At 53.6% G+C, this 18,239-nt stretch overlaps 1 protein-coding gene across 1 annotated transcript; it reads right to left on the reverse strand.

Moving 5' to 3' along the window:
• Positions 1-13,977: 13,977 nt before the first annotated feature.
• Positions 13,978-15,093, reverse strand: LOC138361195 (uncharacterized). The gene has a single exon (XM_069320621.1). The coding sequence runs from the start codon at positions 15,091-15,093 to the stop codon at positions 13,978-13,980; it is 1,116 nt and encodes a 371-aa protein (XP_069176722.1).
• Positions 15,094-18,239: the final 3,146 nt, after the last annotated feature.

Here is an 18,239-nt window from a genome sequence, read left to right on the forward strand (position 1 = left end):
GAGCGTCACAGTGGGCGCCGGGCTGGGAGTGTCACAGTGGGCGCCGGGCTGGGAGTGTCACAGGGGGCGCCGGGCTGGGAGTGTCACAGTGGGCGCCGGCCTGGGAGCGTCACAGTGGGCGCCGGGCTGGGAGTGTCACAGTGGGCGCCGGGCTGGGAGTGTCACAGTGGGCGCCGGGCAGGGAGTGTCACAGTGGGTGCCGGGCTGGGAGTGTCACAGTGGGCGCCAGGCAGGGAGTGTCACAGTGGGCGCCGGGCTGGGAGTGTCACAGTGGGCGCCGGGCTGGGTGTGTCACAGTGGGCGCCAGGCTGGGAGTGTCACAGTGGGCGCCTGGCAGGGAGTGTCACAGTGGGCGCCGGGCTGGGAGTGTCACAGTGGGCGCCGGGCTGGGAGTGTCACAGTGGGCGCCGGGCTGGGTGTGTCACAGTGGGCGCCAGGCAGGGTGTGTCACAGTGGGCGCAGGGCTGGGAGTGTCACAGTGGGCGCCGGGCTGGGAGTGTCACAGTGGGCGCCGGGCTGGGAGTGTCACAGTGGGCGCCAGGCTGGGAGTGTCACAGTGGGCGCCGGGCTGGGTGTGTCACAGTGGGCGCCAGGCTGGGAGCGTCACAGTGGGCGCCGGGCTGGGAGTGTCACAGTGGGCGCCAGGCTGGGTGTGTCACAGTGGGCGCTGGGCAGGGAGTGTCACAGTGGGCGCCGGGCTGGGTATGTCACATAGGGCGCCGGGCAGGGAGTGTCACAGTGGGCGCCGGGCTGGAAGTGTCACAGTGGGCGCCAGGCAGGGAGTGTCACAGTGGGCGCCGGGCTGGGTGTGTCACAGTGGGCGCCGGGCAGGGAGTGTCACAGTGGGCGCCGGGCTGGGTGTGTCACATAGGGCGCCGGGCAGGGAGTGTCACAGTGGGCGCCGGGCTGGGAGTGTCACAGTGGGCGCCAGGCAGGGAGTGTCACAGTGGGCGCCGGGCTGGGAGTGTCACAGTGGGCGCCGGTCTGGGAGTGTCACAGTGGGCGCCGGGCAGGGAGTGTCACAGTGGGCGCCGGGCTGGGTGTGTCACGGTGGGCGCCGGGCTGGGAGTGTCACAGTGGGCGCCGGGCTGGGTGTGTCACAGTGGGCGCCGGGCTGGGTGTGTCACAGTGGGCGCCGGGCTGGGAGTGTCACAGTGGGCGCCGGGCTGGGAGTGTCACAGTGGGCGCCGGGCTGGGAGTGTCACAGAGGGCGCCACCTGGTGTAGGGAAGGCTCCTCTTCTGAGTCTTCATCGTGAATATCAATACTCTGGCTTGCTGAGGATGAGTGATCAGAAGGGGCAGGTGAGGCAGGAATGATTCGTCAAGTGACTGGGTGTTGGGGTTTACCATGATGGTGACACCTTCCACATGAGGGGTAGAAGGGTTACCTCTCTCTGCTGCGTTGAGCTGGGGAGTCTGAGAGAGGTGTTTGGTCTTGGGATTTGTGAGGTGGGTGGGACAGTGGAGTTTGTCATATCTTGCATGGCGGTGGTTGTTTCATTTATTGTGGGTTCAGAGACCGGGGGTTCGTGGTGTGGTGACTGTGCTTGCGATGATTGTTCAGGGCTGGATGAGAATGCATCATCTGGGATTGTGACTGTAGGTAGATTGTTAGCCATCAAAAGCTTATTGATTGTTGTGGAAAATACGAATGGGTATTCTGCGGCAGCCTGCGGATGTTGCTACAATTGTTATTAAGACCTGCACCACCTCCCAAATCATCAGAAGACACAAAAGGCGCCTGTGACATTGACGTTGTTGGGTGAGTTTGGTCCACCCCCCAAGCATTATGCTGGTTAGGTAAGGATGTCTGCTGGGAAGCCTGGTTTTTACCTTGACCTGGCAACTTAGGGAATGTTGCAGCGTTCATATTTGGTGTCGTCTGTGACTGGTTAGGTCGTGAGGTTTGGTCCTTGTCAAGGATTTTCTGTATTGCTGCTTTCCTCACTGGACACACAGGAGATACTGCTGTATGTCCACCTCCACAGAGGGCACATTTTCGTCTGTCAGGTTGAGGACAATCTCTAAATTTATGGTGTTCAGTACAAATACTACAAGTGCTTGTTGTTGCAGGACACTTGTTCACCACGTGGTCGAAGCTGAAGCAACGAAAGCATTGCTTAATATCAGTGAAACTTTCTCTTGAGATTTGTTCAGGTGTTATGTACCCAAAGCATTTAAATCCCTGATCAATCACCTGGGTAGCATGGGCAGTAGTAGTAAACATTATCTTGCGAGTGGGGCGTGGGTTACCTTCTTTGGTCATTCTGTGTATTTGTATAGCTTGTTGTTCATTGATTCTATTGATTTCGTCAAGCATATCATCGTCGTTGTGGTCCCTGGCTATGTGGCGATTGAATCGTGACAAACACAGTCCTCCCAACGTGGAATTTGCCAGTAGCATCGGGAATTACGCCCGCTGCATGGAGTGTAGACGCTTTATCGGGATGTAGGATTTTTTGAAGATCATCTTCAGTTGGGAGCAAAACAACTGCCTCGTTGGTTGTAAGAAAGGTTTCAACAGGTGAAGCTTCAACATAGGTGCCAGGAACATTGGAAATCTGGGTTTCATCAAGTTTATAAGGTTCAACGAACCTTAATTTGTCTTACTGGCATGATGATGATAATGGTGTTAGCATGATTGGTGACTGATAATAATGTCTCCGGCCACCCCAACACGTGTCCCGCCACCCCAGCACGTGTCCCACCACGACAGCACGTGTCCCGCCACCCCAACACGTGTCCAGCCATCCCCAACACGTGTCCCACCACCCCAACACGTGTCCCACCACCCCCAACACGTGTCCCACCACCCCAACACCTGTCCCACCACCCCAACACGTGTCCCGCCACTACAACACGTGTCCCACCACCCCAACACGTGTCCCGCCACCCCCAACACGTGTCCCACCACCCCAACACGTGTCCCGCCACCCCAACACGTGTCCCACCACCCCAGCACGTGTCCCGCCACCCCAACACGTGTCCCGCCACCCCAACACGTGTCCCACCACCCCAACACGTGTCCCACCACCCCAGCACGTGTCCCGCCACCCCAACACGTGTCCCGCCACCCCCAACACGTGTCCCACCACCCCAACACGTGTCCCGCCACCCCAACACGTGTCCCACCACCCCAACACGTGTCCCACCACCCCAACACGTGTCCCACCACCCCAGCACGTGTCCTGCCACCCCAACACGTGTCCCGCCACCCCCAACACGTGTCCCACCACCCCAACACGTGTCCCGCCACCCCAACACGTGTCCCACCACCCCAACACGTGTCCCGCCACCCCAACACGTGTCCCGGCACCCCAACACGTGTCCTACCACCCCAACACGTGTTCCGCCTCCCCCAACACGTGTCCCACCACCCCAACACGTGTCCCACCACCTCAACACGTGTCCCGCCACCCCAACACGTGTCCCGCCACCCCAACACGTGTCCCACCCCCCCAACACGTGTCTCGCCACCCCCAACACGTGTCCCGCCACCCCCAACACGTGTCCCGCCACCCCAACACGTGTCCCGCCACCCCCAACACGTGTCCCACCACCCCAACACATGTCCCGCCACCCCAACACGTGTCCCGCCACCCCAACACGTGTCATCTAAGACACGTCTAAGATGTAAGGGAATACATCTAAGTGCTCTGTTTTGTATTCTCTGGAGATTTAGTAGTAGGCATCCTTCAGTCTCGGGAGACTATGGAGTTGCTCCCTAGTTGTCAATCCTGGTGCAGCGTCTGGTGTGACTGATGAGGCCAATCCGAGAGTGGCAGTCCATCCCACACCGAGCACAAACGAAGTCCGATTCTGGTCTGTCTTCCCGGCTACCGGCTTTCCTTCTCTGTCTCTTTGCCTCCGATTCCTTAGCACGTGACTCCTCGAACTTGGAGAGACCTCTTTGAACAGACTGCCTCCAGGCTGAACGGTCTGTAGCCAGTGTCTCCCATATAGCAAGATCGACGTCCATGGCTTTCAGGTCCCTTTTGCATACGTCTTTGTACCGTAGGTGGGGCTTGCCTGTTGGACGCTTTCCCTGCCTCAGCTTTCCGTACAGGAGATCCTTGGGGATCCTGCCGTCGCCCATTCGCACAACGTGCCCGAGCCAGCGCATTCGTCTCTGTTTCAGCATTGTGTACATGCTGGTGATTCTTGCTCTCCTCAAGACGTTGTTGTTTGTCACCTTGTCCTGCCAGGTGATGTCCAAGATGTGTCGAAGGCAGCGCATGTGGTAGGCATTCAGTTGTCTTTCCTGACGGGCGCGGAGTGTCCAAGACTCACTGCCATAAAGGAGAGTGCTCAGGACACAGGATCTGTAAACCTGAATCTTAGTATGCTCAGTTAGCCTATTGTTGGTCCACACTCTCTTTGTCAGTCTGGACATGGTAGTAGATGCCTTACCAATGCGTTTGTTTAGCTCCGTATCAAGAGAGAGGGAGTCAGAGATTGTGGAGCCCAGGTACACGAAGTCGTGAACGACTTCCAGTTTGGAATCAGAGATGCCGATGTCAGGTGGGGAGTCCACTTCTTGTCCCATGACTTGCGTTTTCTTCAGACTGATGGTGAGTCCGAAAGCCTGAGAGGCCTCGCTGAAGCGGGTTATGAGCCGTTGGAGGTCTTCAGCTGAGTGGGCAGTGACTGCTGCGTCGTCGGCAAAAAGGAAGTCACGCAGACACCTCAGCCGAACCTTCGTCTTGGCTCTCAGCCTGGCGAGGTTAAAGAACTTTCCATCCGACCTGGTCCGGAGGTAAATGCCTTCCGTGACAGATCCGAAGGCGTGCCGCAGCATAACTGCGAAGAAAATCCCGAATAGGGTTGGAGCCAGTACGCAGCCCTGCTTTACTCCACTTCGGATGTCAAAGGCGTCTGATGTTAGGCCATCAAAGATCACGGTGTCCCTCATGTTCTCATGGAAAGATCTGATGATACTGAGGAGCCTGGGTGGGCATCCGATCTTGGGGAGGATCTTGAACAGGCCATCCCTGCTGACGAGGTCGAAGGCCTTCGTCAGAACTATGAAGGCTACGAAGAGTGGCTGCTTCTGTTCCCTGCATTTCTCCTGCAGTTGTCTGAGGGAAAAGACCATGTCGATGGTGGACCTGCCAGCTCTGAATCCGCATTGTGATTCTGGATAGACTCTCTCTGCAAGTACTTGGAGCCTCTTCAATGCGACTCGAGCAAACAACTTTCCGACAATACTGAGGAGGGAGATTCCACGGTAGTTGTTGCAGTCACCCCTGTCACCTTTATTCTTATACAGTGTGACGATGTTGGCATCCCTCATGTCCTGTGGCACCTCTCCTTCCCAGCAGAGGCAGAGAATTTCATGCAGCTCCATGAGCAGGCTACCTCTGCAGCACTTCAAGGTCTCAGCAGGAATGCCATCTTTGCCAGGAGCTTTACCAGAAGCAAGGGAGTCTAGGGCATCGCTGAGTTCTTCCAGGGTCGGTTCGCTGTCGAGCTCCATTAACACAGGCAGACACTTAATGGCGCTCAGGGCTTCTTCGGTGACCACATTGTCCCTGGCGTATAGCTCAGAGTAGTGCTCGACCCAGCGCTTCAGCTGCAGTGTCTGGTCCTGAATCACCTCGCTAGTGGCAGATTTCAGAGGAGCGGTCTTCCTCTGGATTGGGCCGAGGGCCTGCTTGATGCCGTCATACATTCCCCTTACATTGCCTGTATCCGCTGCAGTCTGTATCTGGGAGCAGAGTAGGAGCCAATAGTTGTTGGCACATCGCCTGGCGCTCTGCTGCACTTTGCAGCGGACGGCCCGAAGGATCTGTAAGTTGTGCTGACTTGGGCTGGTTTTGTAGGCTGCCAAGGCGTTTCTCTCCTCTTCGATTACAGGTGTCATCTCTTCCGAGTGAGCCTCGAACCAGTCTGCCGACCTGCTGGTCTTCTTGCCAAAGGTGGAAATGGCAGCGTTGAACACAGCGTCTCTGAAGTGCTCCCATCTTTTACAGGCAGTGACCCCAGCTGGGCCAGGGAGAGCTTCCTCGAGCACGTGTGCAAAATCTTCCACCTTGTCCTGGTTGCGGGTCTTGGTGGTGTCGATGCGAGGTCTGCCCGCCTTTTTCGAGTGATGAATCTTCTTTGGTTGCATCTTGACCCTGCTACATACCAGGGAGTGGTCGGTGTCACAGACAGCACTCTGGTAGCTACGCGTAATCTTGACGCTGGGTAGACTTGCACGCCTGGTAAGAATCAGGTCAAGCTGGTGCCAGTGCTTGGATCTGGGGTGTCTCCAAGATACTCGGTGTTGAGGCTTTGTGCCGAAGAACGTGTTGGTGACACAAAGACCATGAAGACAGCAGAGTTCTAGCAGATGTTGCCCGTTCTCATTCATCCTTCCTATGCCGAACTGACCCAGGCAAGTGGGCCGAATGTTGTGCTCGGCACCCACTCTGGCGTTGAAGTCGCCGAGGATGAACAGTGGCTCCTTTACAGGGATTCTCGCTATGACTCTGTTGAGGTCATCGTAGAAATTTTCCTTTGCCTCTGCTGGAAAAGTCAGGGTTGGTGCATATGCACTAATTACATTGACTGGTCCTGTTTGGGAGTACACTTGCAGACAGAATTCGTTCGGTTTCCCCCATCGGTGGCATAATGTGTCCCAACAGTGCATTCCTGACGGCAAATCCCACACCATGTTTTCTGGTCTCATCTGGAGGTTTTCCTTGCCAGAAGAAAGAGAAGGTCCTCTCTCTCACAGATCCTGATCCTGGGAGCCTGGTCTCTTGGAGAGCAACAATATCCATCTGCAGCTTGCTCAGTTCCCTATCGATGATTGCTGTTTTTCGGGCATCATTGATTTCTTGCAGGTCGTCAGAGAAACCTGGTGTCAGTGTCCTGACATTCCATGTGCCCAGCTTTAGGGCAGTTGATATTTTCTTCTTTGGTTTGGTATTGCTTGGTGCAAAGTTGTCGGGCCGCTTGTCGGTTTTCACCCTAAACCCCACGCACCCAGTGAGGTTAACGGACCGTGGCGAGGCAACACCTTATTGGCTGGGGTTTGCCCAGCTTGAGGCGGGCGGTAGCTGCCCAGTGGGGCGCGATGACCCCTCCCACCGTCGGAAGCAACCCCTGGCGTCACACTCTTCGCCAATCGAGCAGAAGACTTAAAACCAGTAGACTGTCGCTTCCCGTGTTGATTCGACGCTGTGAGGCGAAGCTGGAGTGTCCTCTCCAGGGCGCAAAGCCTGGGTAGGTAGATATGGAGGAGAAGCTGTTACCCATGCAGCAGGTCCCCCCTCTCCACGTTGCTGAAATTATCCAATAGAAAGGCAAATGCCAATACGCATGGTTCCAGCAACGTCGCAGGAGCTGCCAGAACGAGGTCGACGTCAACAACGAACTGCCTTAGGGGCTCCAACTCCGGATTTTTCCTCGAGGTTGACTCCTGAAGCCTTTCCCAAAAAAGGGGTATGGCCGCAAGGCAGCGGAGGTTTAAAATCAGGGTTTTCCTTCCCCTAGATGGGCTGCCTTCCCAGGCTATCGAGTCCCATCTACCCGGAGCAGCTGGTTTTAAGGCTCCAGAGGTACGCCCTCGCCCCTTCTCCTGTCGGTAAAAGCAGTTCCGCCGGACTTAGACTAAGCCACCCGTGCAGGCCAGGAGTTGGACTTGGTTGTCAGAGGCTATTTGAGACGCATACCGTATAGGAGCATTTTATAGGTCATGGGAGCTCGTCCCCCATTACCACCCCCTGGCTATGACAACCCCTTGGAACTCTGGAGATTTAGTTTATTAGTTACTGCCGCTTAGGAGAGAGCAAGTGGAGCATATGTTAGGAGTGGTCTAGTAAGTGCTTTATAGTGGCGCGTTTTAGTATCAAGTTTGGCAAATGTAAGTCTGTATAATTTGTTCATGGCTTGGTGAACTATTACATGTTTCTGTGCAATGTGTGTGAAAGAGTAATTGTTGATAAAGTGTGAGGCCAAGAGGAACAAGATACAGAAATTTTAGTAGGATTAAGGAAGAATGAATAGAGTTGAACTGGAATAGGGTGTGCAGTTCCTTTACAGAGAAGTAGGGGATTTTTTAGTTGTTGAAGTTGGTTATAATGCGCCAGTGATACTCCCATTCTGTTACTACATAAAGTTGTTCTTGTGCTTTCCGTGATCAGGTGAGAGACATCCAGACGTGATGTGAGAGACATCATCAGCATAGCATATAGTTAATATGGTGCAATGAATAGGGTCAGGAATGGCAGTGATGCTTAGGGTGTAAAGTGTCCGGCAAGGACAGAGCCGTGAGGAACACTGGCATGTAATATGAAGTAATCAGTGTGTTGTCGGATGAACTTAATCCTCATTGTCCTATTATCTAAGTAGTTAGCAAGAAGTTTAATGGTGATAATGGGGAAGATTAAAGTTGTTTGCGTAATTTGAGGCCGTCATGCCAGTGTCAAAGGTCTTCTCAACGTCCTTAGTGATGAGTGCAGTCTTAAGTCTTTAGTGATGGTTGATGCTGATGTAATTGGTCATGATATTTAAGGTGTCATGTGTGGACCGGTGAGGCCGGAAGTCAAACTGTTTAATAGCAAGTCATTGTCTTCCAGGTGCGTTGTCTTCCAGGTGCGTTGTCTTCCAGGTGCGTTGTGAGTCTCATGCTAACTTGCCTTTCAAAGACTTTGTCAAGTGTGTCTAGAAGGCTGATGGGTCTGTAGTGTTTGGGTCAGTGTGAGGTTCCCAGGTTATGGAGTGAGAACAGCAGTGGCAGAGTTGAAGGTGAGAGGAAAATAACCAGAGGCAAGAAGGGGGGTGAATAAGTTAGTGACAGCAGCAATGATAGAAGCAGGGAATTGTCGGAGGGTGTGTCCAATGTCAGACGCACCAGGGGCGCTGTGACGAGTGCCCATGAGAGCTGTCTTGACACCAGCTGGAGTTAGCGGAGTCTGTAGTTCAGTGTGAGAGTTGAGGTTGTCAAGGTGGATGAGGTCGTCAAGTGTGGTTTCACGTCTGGTTTGGTGTACCCAGTCTTCAACTACTTCAGTGTTGGGAAGGGCAGTTGGTTCAGGAGGAAGGGGATGAAAAATACGTTCCCAATGGTGTTTGAAAATGTTAAGTACTTCGTCAGGTTCGGCGATTTTGTTATTTTGTAGAAGGTATTTAAATGATGTATGAACTGATCCTTGTAAGCGTTTGATTTGTTTCCAGAATTCCTGTTGTGTCAGTGTTCTGTGTTGTTCTGATTGTTCAATGAGGTGTTTTGTGTGGTCTTACTCTAGGCTGTTGAGGATGTGGTTTTTTAGTGTTGTGAGGTCCCAGAGTACTTGTCCCTAGCGTTGTGTTGTGTAGGACTCGAGAGTGATAAGAAGCTAGGAGGCGTTTAGTGAGAACGGAAGGGTTGACAAGTGAAGTGTGGTTTGAGTGTTGTGTTAGGAATGGTGATGTTTGCTGCATGTATGATGGTGTCTTGTATGTTGCGTGCTTGTGTGTCACTGTCAGTGTGATGTTTGTCATTGTATTCATAAGTGAGATTAGTATCATCAATGTGTTGTTTGAACATGTCCCAGTTTGCCCTGAAGCATGAGAAATGATGAATGGTGGGGATTGTCGTGTCATGAACCCCCAGAGCCTCCCTGGCGGCGTAGTGCCTTACACAAATTACCAAGAGCCTCCTGGCCTACAATAGTTACGTCTAGATGGTAAGGAAAAGTCCAACAAAAGTTACCAGTTGACTGGGGCCAAATTATAAGCATGACACCATAATATATTCATACAAATTCACCCAGAACAAAACTCCCAGTAGCACTTATGAGGTTGCCAGCTGTCACTAGGCTCCAGCACCTGGTAACTGTGGTACACTAGCTCCTTGCTGACCTTAAGGTCTTAACAAGGTGCGGGGGTGACAGTCCAGCACCTGGTAACTGTGGTACACTAGTTCCTTGCTGGCCATAAGGTCTTAACAAGGTGCGGGGGTGACAGTCCAGCACCTGGTAACTGTGGTACACTAGTTCCTTGCTGGCCATAAGGTCTTAACAAGGTGCGGGGGTGACAGTCCAGCACCTGGTAACTGTGGTACACTAGTTCCTTGCTGGCCATAAGGTCTTAACAAGGTGCGGGGGTGACAGTCCAGCACCTGGTAACTGTGGTACACTAGCTCCTTGCTGGCCACAAGGTCTTAACAAGGTGCGGGGGTGACAGTCCAGCACCTGGTAACTGTGGTACACTAGTTCCTTGCTGGCCATAAGGACTTAACAAGGTGCGGGGGTGACAGTCCAGCACCTGGTAACTGTGGTACACTAGTTCCTTGCTGGCCTTAAGGTCTTAACAAGGTGCGGGGGTGACAGATAGCACTGATGGGGTGGAGGGGGGGGGGGGTGGTCAAGTCTCAATAAGGACATCAAAAATCTCAGTCATGTCTTCTCCTGCCCACATTCCTAAGTCGTCTAGGAACGGGCAAGGTGCCCCCCCCCCTCCCCCCAGCAGAGTCAACAACAGCTTGACACACAAAAGTCACCAACCACAGTTCCAAAAAAGATGCCACTGTGAAATCCACTGGTGATCCTGACCCATCACCTTGGTAATGCATCACTGGCATCATCGGCTTAACATAAATGTTGATACAAAGTTCTCAAACACAACACCATGTACAAAACTAGCCAGAGCTCAGACCACGTGAGTGTTCCACCTTCCAACACTGGCCAGTGATGTGGCCTCGGGGAGCCGGGGGTGGTGGGGGGCGGCAAACATCAGTGCCAACTTCTCCACCTTCCAACACTGGCCAGTGATGTGGCCTCGGCGAGCCGGGGGTGGGTGGGGGGCGGCAAACATCAGTGCCAACTTCTCCACCTTCCAACACTGGCCAGTGATGTGGCCTCGGCGAGCCGGGGGTGGGGGGGCGGCAAACATCAGTGCCAACTTCTCCACCTTCCAACACTGGCCAGTGATGTGGCCTCGGGGAGCCGGGGGTGGATGGGGGGCGGCAAACATCAGTGCCAACTTCTCCACCTTCCAACACTGGCCAGTGATGTGGCCTCGGCGAGCCGGGGGTGGGTGGGGGGCGGCAAACATCAGTGCCAACTTCTCCACCTTCCAACACTGGCCAGTGATGTGGCCTCGGCGAGCCGGGGGTGGGGGGCGGCAAACATCAGTGCCAACTTCTCCACCTTCCAACACTGGCCAGTGATGTGGCCTCGGGGAGCCGGGGGTGGATGGGGGGCGGCAAACATCAGTGCCAACTTCTCCACCTTCCAACACTGGCCAGTGATGTGGCCTCGGCGAGCCGGGGGTGGGTGGGGGGCGGCAAACATCAGTGCCAACTTCTCCACCTTCCAACACTGGCCAGTGATGTGGCCTCGGCGAGCCGGGGGTGGGGGGCGGCAAACATCAGTGCCAACTTCTCCACCTTCCAACACTGGCCAGTGATGTGGCCTCGGCGAGCCGGGGGTGGATGGGGGGCGGCAAACATCAGTGCCAACTTCTCCACCTTCCAACACTGGCCAGTGATGTGGCCTCGGCGAGCCGGGGGTGGGTGGGGGGCGGCAAACATCAGTGCCAACTTCTCCACCTTCCAACACTGGTCAGTGATGTGGCCTCGGCGAGCCGGGGGGGGGGGGGGTGGGGGGCGGCAAACATCAGTGCCAACTTCTCCACCTTCCAACACTGGCCAGTGATGTGGCCTCGGCGAGCCGGGGGTGGGTGGGGGGCGGCAAACATCAGTGCCAACTTCTCCACCTTCCAACACTGGCCAGTGATGTGGCCTCGGCGAGCCGGGGGTGGGTGGGGGGCGGCAAACATCAGTGCCAACTTCTCCACCTTCCAACATTGGCCAGTGATGTGGCCTCGGCGAGCCGGGGGGGGGGCGGCAAACATCAGTGCCAACTTCTCCACCTTCCAACACTGGCCAGTGATGTGGCCTCGGCGAGCCGGGGGGGGGGGGGGGCGGCAAACATCAGTGCCAACTTCTCGAGTCTTCTCGGGGCGGCTGAAGCAATACGACGGCATCTCAGGGGCGGGCTGAAGCAATACGACGGCTTCTCAGGGGCGGGCTGAAGCAATACGACGGCTTCTCAGGGGCGGGCTGAAGCAATACGACGGCTTCTCAGGGGCGGGCTGAAGCAATACGACGGCTTCTCAGGGGCGGCTGAAGCAATACGACGGCTTCTCAGGGGCGGGCTGAAGCAATACGACGGCTTCTCAGGGGCGGGCTGAAGCAATACGACGGCTTCTCAGGGGCGGGCTGAAGCAATACGACGGCTTCTTAGGGGCGGGCTGAAGCAATACGACGGCTTCTCAGGGCGGGCTGAAGCAATACGACGGCTTCTCAGGGGCGGGCTGAAGCAATACGACGGCTTCTCAGGGGCGGGCTGAAGCAATACGACGGCTTCTCAGGGGCGGGCTGAAGCAATACGACGGCTTCTCAGGGGAGGGCTGATGCAATACTACGGCTTCTCAGGGGCGGGCTGAAGCAATACTACGGCTTCTCAGGGGCGGGCTGAAGCAATACGACGGCTTCTCAGGGGCGGGCTGAAGCAATACTACGGCTTCTCAGGGGCGGGCTGAAGCAATACTACGGCTTCTCAGGGGCGGGCTGAAGCAATACGACGGCTTCTCAGGGGCGGCTGAAGCAATACTACGGCTTCTCAGGGGCGGGCTGAAGCAATACGACGGCTTCTCAGGGGCGGGCTGAAGCAATACGATGGCTTCTCAGGGGCGGGCTGAAGCAATACTACGGCTTCTCAGGGGCGGGCTGAAGCAATACTACGGCTTCTCAGGGGCGGGCTGAAGCAATACGACGGCTTCTCAGGGGCGGGCTGAAGCAATACGACGGCTTCTCAGGGGCGGGCTGAAGCAATACTACGGCTTCTCAGGGGCGGGCTGAAGCAATACGACGGCTTCTCAGGGGCGGGCTGAAGCAATACGACGGCTTCTCAGGGGCGGGCTGAAGCAATACGACGGCTTCTCAGGGGCGGGCTGAAGCAATACTACGGCTTCTCAGGGGCGGGCTGAAGCAATACGACGGCTTCTCAGGGGCGGGCTGAAGCAATACGACGGCTTCTCAGGGGCGGGCTGAAGCAATACGACGGCTTCTCAGGGGCGGGCTGAAGCAATACTACGGCTTCTCAGGGGCGGGCTGAAGCAATACTACGGCTTCTCAGGGGCGGGCTGAAGCAATACGACGGCTTCTCAGGGGCGAGGATGGGCGAGGGTCAATGGTAGCTGGCCAATACGAGGTGCTGGATGACCAATGTCCAGGAGGCGTCACTAACAGGTGTGTCTTCGCTGCGGTGCGGTTCTTCTCTGCTCTCTTCTGTCGCCTCAGGGCATGCGCGTGGATGATGCGAAGATGCACGGCGTCGGACTGCCGTCCACCAATCAGGAGCGGCTAACATAAGAAATATTCCCTGGCGGGCATTTTGAATGTGGTTCCCTCCGCACTCGCCCCGTCCCTATAAAACAAGGCGTGTATTAGAAACTTAATTTAACTTAAAATGTTCTTTATGAACGGACCCTCCACCTGCTTCACATTGAGGGCTGGAATATTATGTATAATAACAGAAGAGAATGTCTGGTTTAACTAAACAAAAGAATACACTGTGACTGGTTTATTATTTATATATTTATGATCTACCTTTGACATAGTATTGATCCTTGGTTCTTTTTAACACTACACCAAGGTGATATTTAATTTATTCTTATAACTATAAAATTATATATAATACCCGTATGCAATTACTTCCTTGCATCCCCTCACTTATATCTGGGTTAACCGATTATAAAGCCCTAGAGCAGGCAAGCAGGGGGTTGAAGACAGGGGCCAGGATGCAGAAATCTTGAGCGAGGAACTGGAGACGAGGTGAAGAGGGGAGATGAAAGATCGGTGGCCCAACCACCGTGGGTAAGACTTGCAGCTGATGCTGCGGTGTGGTGGTAGAGTGGAGTGCTCATGGGTGCTCGCTGATGTGTCTTGTAGGAGGCAGGGCTTCTCGTCGCGGTGTTCTTTACAGCTTTGCGTTGGTGTTCTACTGATTCCTTGATGTACTCGGGCGCAGATCGTCGGTGTTTTTCTTCTTCCCCGGCCTCCTGGCCTGTTTGTTGGTCTTGCTTCGTGTTGATACGGTGAGGCTATCGTTGGAGGTAGCTTCCAGCCGGAAATCTTCTGTTGTGTTCGGCTGCTTCAGTGGAGGAGGTGGTGTTCCCACCGAGACGTCCTCATCTGATGAGTCAGCTGAGTCAGGAGTAGATGCAGTGAATCTTGGAGGTTGAGTTCTTGCCTGTTGAGGCTTAATGGGAGTTGCAGCTGATTTTTGACGTTGAGAGGGTTCGCACACGAGAGATGGTACTGTAGCAGTAGTCGATAGCGGAGGCGTCGGCGTCTGGGTGGCTTGTGATGAAGTTGCTGGAGGAGCAGGCTTTGCTGTTGATAGTAGATCCGTGAGCACGGCGGCGTTCACGGTGATGTCAGGGACCAAGACTGTATCTTGAGAACTTGAAGTAGTGTTGGTGAAGACTTCTTCTGGAACTATGAAAGCTGGAAGACCATTTGCTTTGTATAGAATATTTAATATTCTTACGTATTCCTGGGGGTTATTGCAAGCTATCATGCTGGCCGCCGATGTTAATAGTTGAACTGTGCTGTTCAGTGGTTGGTCGGTGTGGGCCGGGGATGATGGCTGGCTCGACGAATCGCAGGTTGGCGTTTGGGAACTGGCTCCCCATTGGCTGGTAGTAGCAGTGGGACGTCCTCCCGGAAGCTCCGGGAAAATGGCGGCTTGGGCGTTGAAACCTGAAGTAGAGGTGGTCGGTGATTGGCTTGCTGCTTCAGAGGTACTGGCTCCGGTTGAAGATGTGGATTTCTCCATGTTTTTAATGACGTCTTGTCTATGAGGACAACGTATGGAGATTGCCGGATGGTCGCCTGTGCACAGCAAGCAGCATAGTGTTTCACACTTGCAGATGGAGTAATGGTGGTCAGCTGAGCAGAGGCTACACTGCTGAATACGCTGGGTACATCTGCTGGTGGAGTGGGTGTACTCGTAGCACCGGAGGCACTGGTTGACCATGTGGAAACGTTCCATCTTCACACGGAATGACGGAATGTGAATACCAAAGCTGTAAACACCATTTCTGGTAGCCATAGTAGCCGCAGTACTGTCTCGAAGGTCAGCTTCAGGGAGCGATTTCTGTTGAAGAAGTGAGCTTCGTGAAGCCCTAGGTCCGGGTTTGATGCCTTGAAGTCGCGCATGAACGCTCTTTCATCAGCTTCATCTTGTTCCACGATCCATTGGCCGAGGTCATGAATAACGACAGTGTTCAGCCAGGTACTGGCGTGGGAAGTTGAGACGAAGGTGTTGGTTGGAGAAATTGGCGCTGAAAAACAGAAGTTTGTCGACTTCCTCCTCACTATAAAAGAAGAAGAGGATGTCCGTGCCTTCCTGTTTGATGTCGTTGGGTGTCACTCCTGCAATGTCTTTAAAGAGCTTCAGGAGAGATGTTTTGGAGAATGGTTGCTTGTTGAGGGGCGTACCCTTGATCTTGTAGGGCATGATGAGCTTCCTGGTGGCCGATGGGTCTCTCTCAAAGACTACACGTCACTGGAGATGGCCTCCCGTCTCTACCCGGCATAAAACACCAAGTTAGGAGTGGGGTCTGACCAGCTAGAGAGACGCAAGTCTGCTGCCAATTATTTACCCACCCGGCAGTGCTGGGTGGGAGAGAGAAGAGCTGGAGCAACGAGAACACGTCCGGCCGTGACGGTTGCTAGTTGCTGAGTCTCTGGGTTAAATTAGATTCTTTAAATTTTCATTCTTTAAATTTCCTATATTTACAATTAGTTATTTATATTCATTCTTTGTACATTCAGACTACACTATACTTTTTTTATTATTGTTTAATCTACACAAGATTGAACAGCCTATGACCGTTCTCGGTAGTGATCTTGGCCAAGAGCTCTATGTTTAGAGTGGGCAGGACAGGCTGTAGATCCCACATGATGTAGTTGCTGATTAAACTGTCAGATGAGTAAGTAACGCTCGCGGTGCAGCAAGCTGTACTTGATGAAATGCAGAGATGATCGCGGTGAAAATCATAGCTGAAGTGAGGTTGTTGGGAGCGTCCCATGACAGGTGGCAGAGGTCCACACCATGCAGCAGTAGCAGTAGAGGTCCAGTGAGAGTCCATGTTGTAGTCCATCGTGGCTAGGTATCGTCGTCCACACCATGCAGCAGTAGCAGTAGAGGTCCAGTGAGAGTCCATGTTGTAGTCCATCGTGGCTAGGTATCGTCGTCCACACCATGCAGCAGTAGCAGTAGAGGTCCAGTGAGAGTCCATGTTGTAGTCCATCGTGGCTAGGTATCGTCGTCCACACCATGCAGCAGTAGCAGTAGAGGTCCAGTGAGAGTCCATGTTGTAGTCCATCGTGGCTGGGTATCGTCGTCCACACCATGCAGCAGTAGCAGTAGAGGTCCACTGAGAGTCCATGTTGTAGTCCATCGTGGCTAGGTATCGTCGTCCACACCATGCAGCAGTAGCAGTAGAGGTCCAGTGAGAGTCCATGTTGTAGTCCATCGTGGCTAGGTATCGTCGTCCACACCATGCAGCAGTAGCAGTAGAGGTCCAGTGAGAGTCCATGTTGTAGTCCATCGTGGCTAGGTATCGTCGTCCACACCATGCAGCAGTAGCAGTAGAGGTCCAGTGAGAGTCCACGTTGTAGTCCATCGTGGCTAGGTATCGTCGTCCACACCATGCAGCAGTAGCAGTAGAGGTCCAGTGAGAGTCCATGTTGTAGTCCATCGTGGCTAGGTATCGTCGTCCACACCATGCAGCAGTAGCAGTAGAGGTCCAGTGAGAGTCCATGTTGTAGTCCATCGTGGCTAGGTATCGTCGTCCACACCATGCAGCAGTAGCAGTAGAGGTCCAGTGAGAGTCCATGTTGTAGTCCATCGTGGCTGGGTATCGTCGTCCACACCATGCAGCAGTAGCAGTAGAGGTCCACTGAGAGTCCATGTTGTAGTCCATCGTGGCTAGGTATCGTCGTCCACACCATGCAGCAGTAGCAGTAGAGGTCCAGTGAGAGTCCATGTTGTAGTCCATCGTGGCTAGGTATCGTCGTCCACACCATGCAGCAGTAGCAGTAGAGGTCCAGTGAGAGTCCATGTTGTAGTCCATCGTGGCTAGGTATCGTCGTCCACACCATGCAGCAGTAGCAGTAGAGGTCCATTGATTTTCTTTTTATTAACACATTAGGTACATCTGCATTAGTGCAGCTACCCTAGACTATATGAAGTGGAGTACAGTGTGTCAAAAAAGCTAACTAGGTGATGCTAAAAAATCCCCATCATACAGGATGGTTAGTCATACAGAGGCATGTGATAAGCGGTCTGCACTGGCAGACTCCGGATGCATTTTGAGGATATCAACAACACAAGATTGAATAAGGTAGCAGTGGTAATACAAGTCCCCATCTCGCAGGATGGTTAGTCATACAGAGCCATGTGTTTAATAGCCTGCACTGGCAAATTTTGGGTATACTGTGAGGATATCTTCAAGAATACGAGAGTGAATAAAGTAATTGCAAAGCTCCAGGTACCTCATGCCAACTGGTCTGAAAGGTCTAATAACTGGGCATTCAGTGATGTAGTGCGGGAGATCATGCCGTAGTTCCTGCTCACAGAGTTTGCATCTGGAGTGCCCAGGATTGGGAGACCCGTCACCTGCAGCCACCTGCCACAGGTAACGGTAACCCAACCTAATCCTTGCAACCACTGTGTCGCACTGTCTAGTGGACGTTTTGTGCTGCCCATAGATGTAGGTTTCAGATCTGAACAAATCATAGCTTTTTATACTAGTACTTTCAGGTCGTTGGGAGTCAGTAAGTTCTTTCCTATCAGATCTGAATGTTTGGACCAATACAGTTTTGACAGCAGAGATGGGGATACCTAGATCTAATTCAACTTCAAACTTGTTACACGCTAATTTGGCTACAATGTCTGTCTCATTATGATGGGTTATATTTAGGTCCATTGAGAGTCAATGTTGTAGTCCATCGTGCCTGGGTATCGTCGAAACTCTGGGGTCACCAATGTAACGTACGGTTATGTTACGTTGTTGGGTAGATTAGATACTCATTGTTTAGTGAGTTTTCATATTTATTTAGTAGTCTTGATAACAGTAGTCGGTTGGTGGCGTTGTCGTAAACGTTGAGACGGAGCTTGGAGCAGAGCAGAGAGCTGAGTGAGGCCGGAGTCGCGGAGCTCTATGTGGGAGAGCGTGGCAGCTCGAGTGG

This window comes from Procambarus clarkii, unplaced genomic scaffold, assembly GCF_040958095.1.
Source record: "Procambarus clarkii isolate CNS0578487 unplaced genomic scaffold, FALCON_Pclarkii_2.0 HiC_scaffold_252, whole genome shotgun sequence".
NCBI lineage: Eukaryota > Metazoa > Arthropoda > Malacostraca > Decapoda > Cambaridae > Procambarus > Procambarus clarkii.

Bases quoted from the DNA above. Each gene is read 5' to 3' on its own strand.
- LOC138361195 (XM_069320621.1), bottom strand. From the start codon at position 15,093: ATGGCTACCAGAAATGGTGTTTACAGCTTTGGTATTCACATTCCGTCA.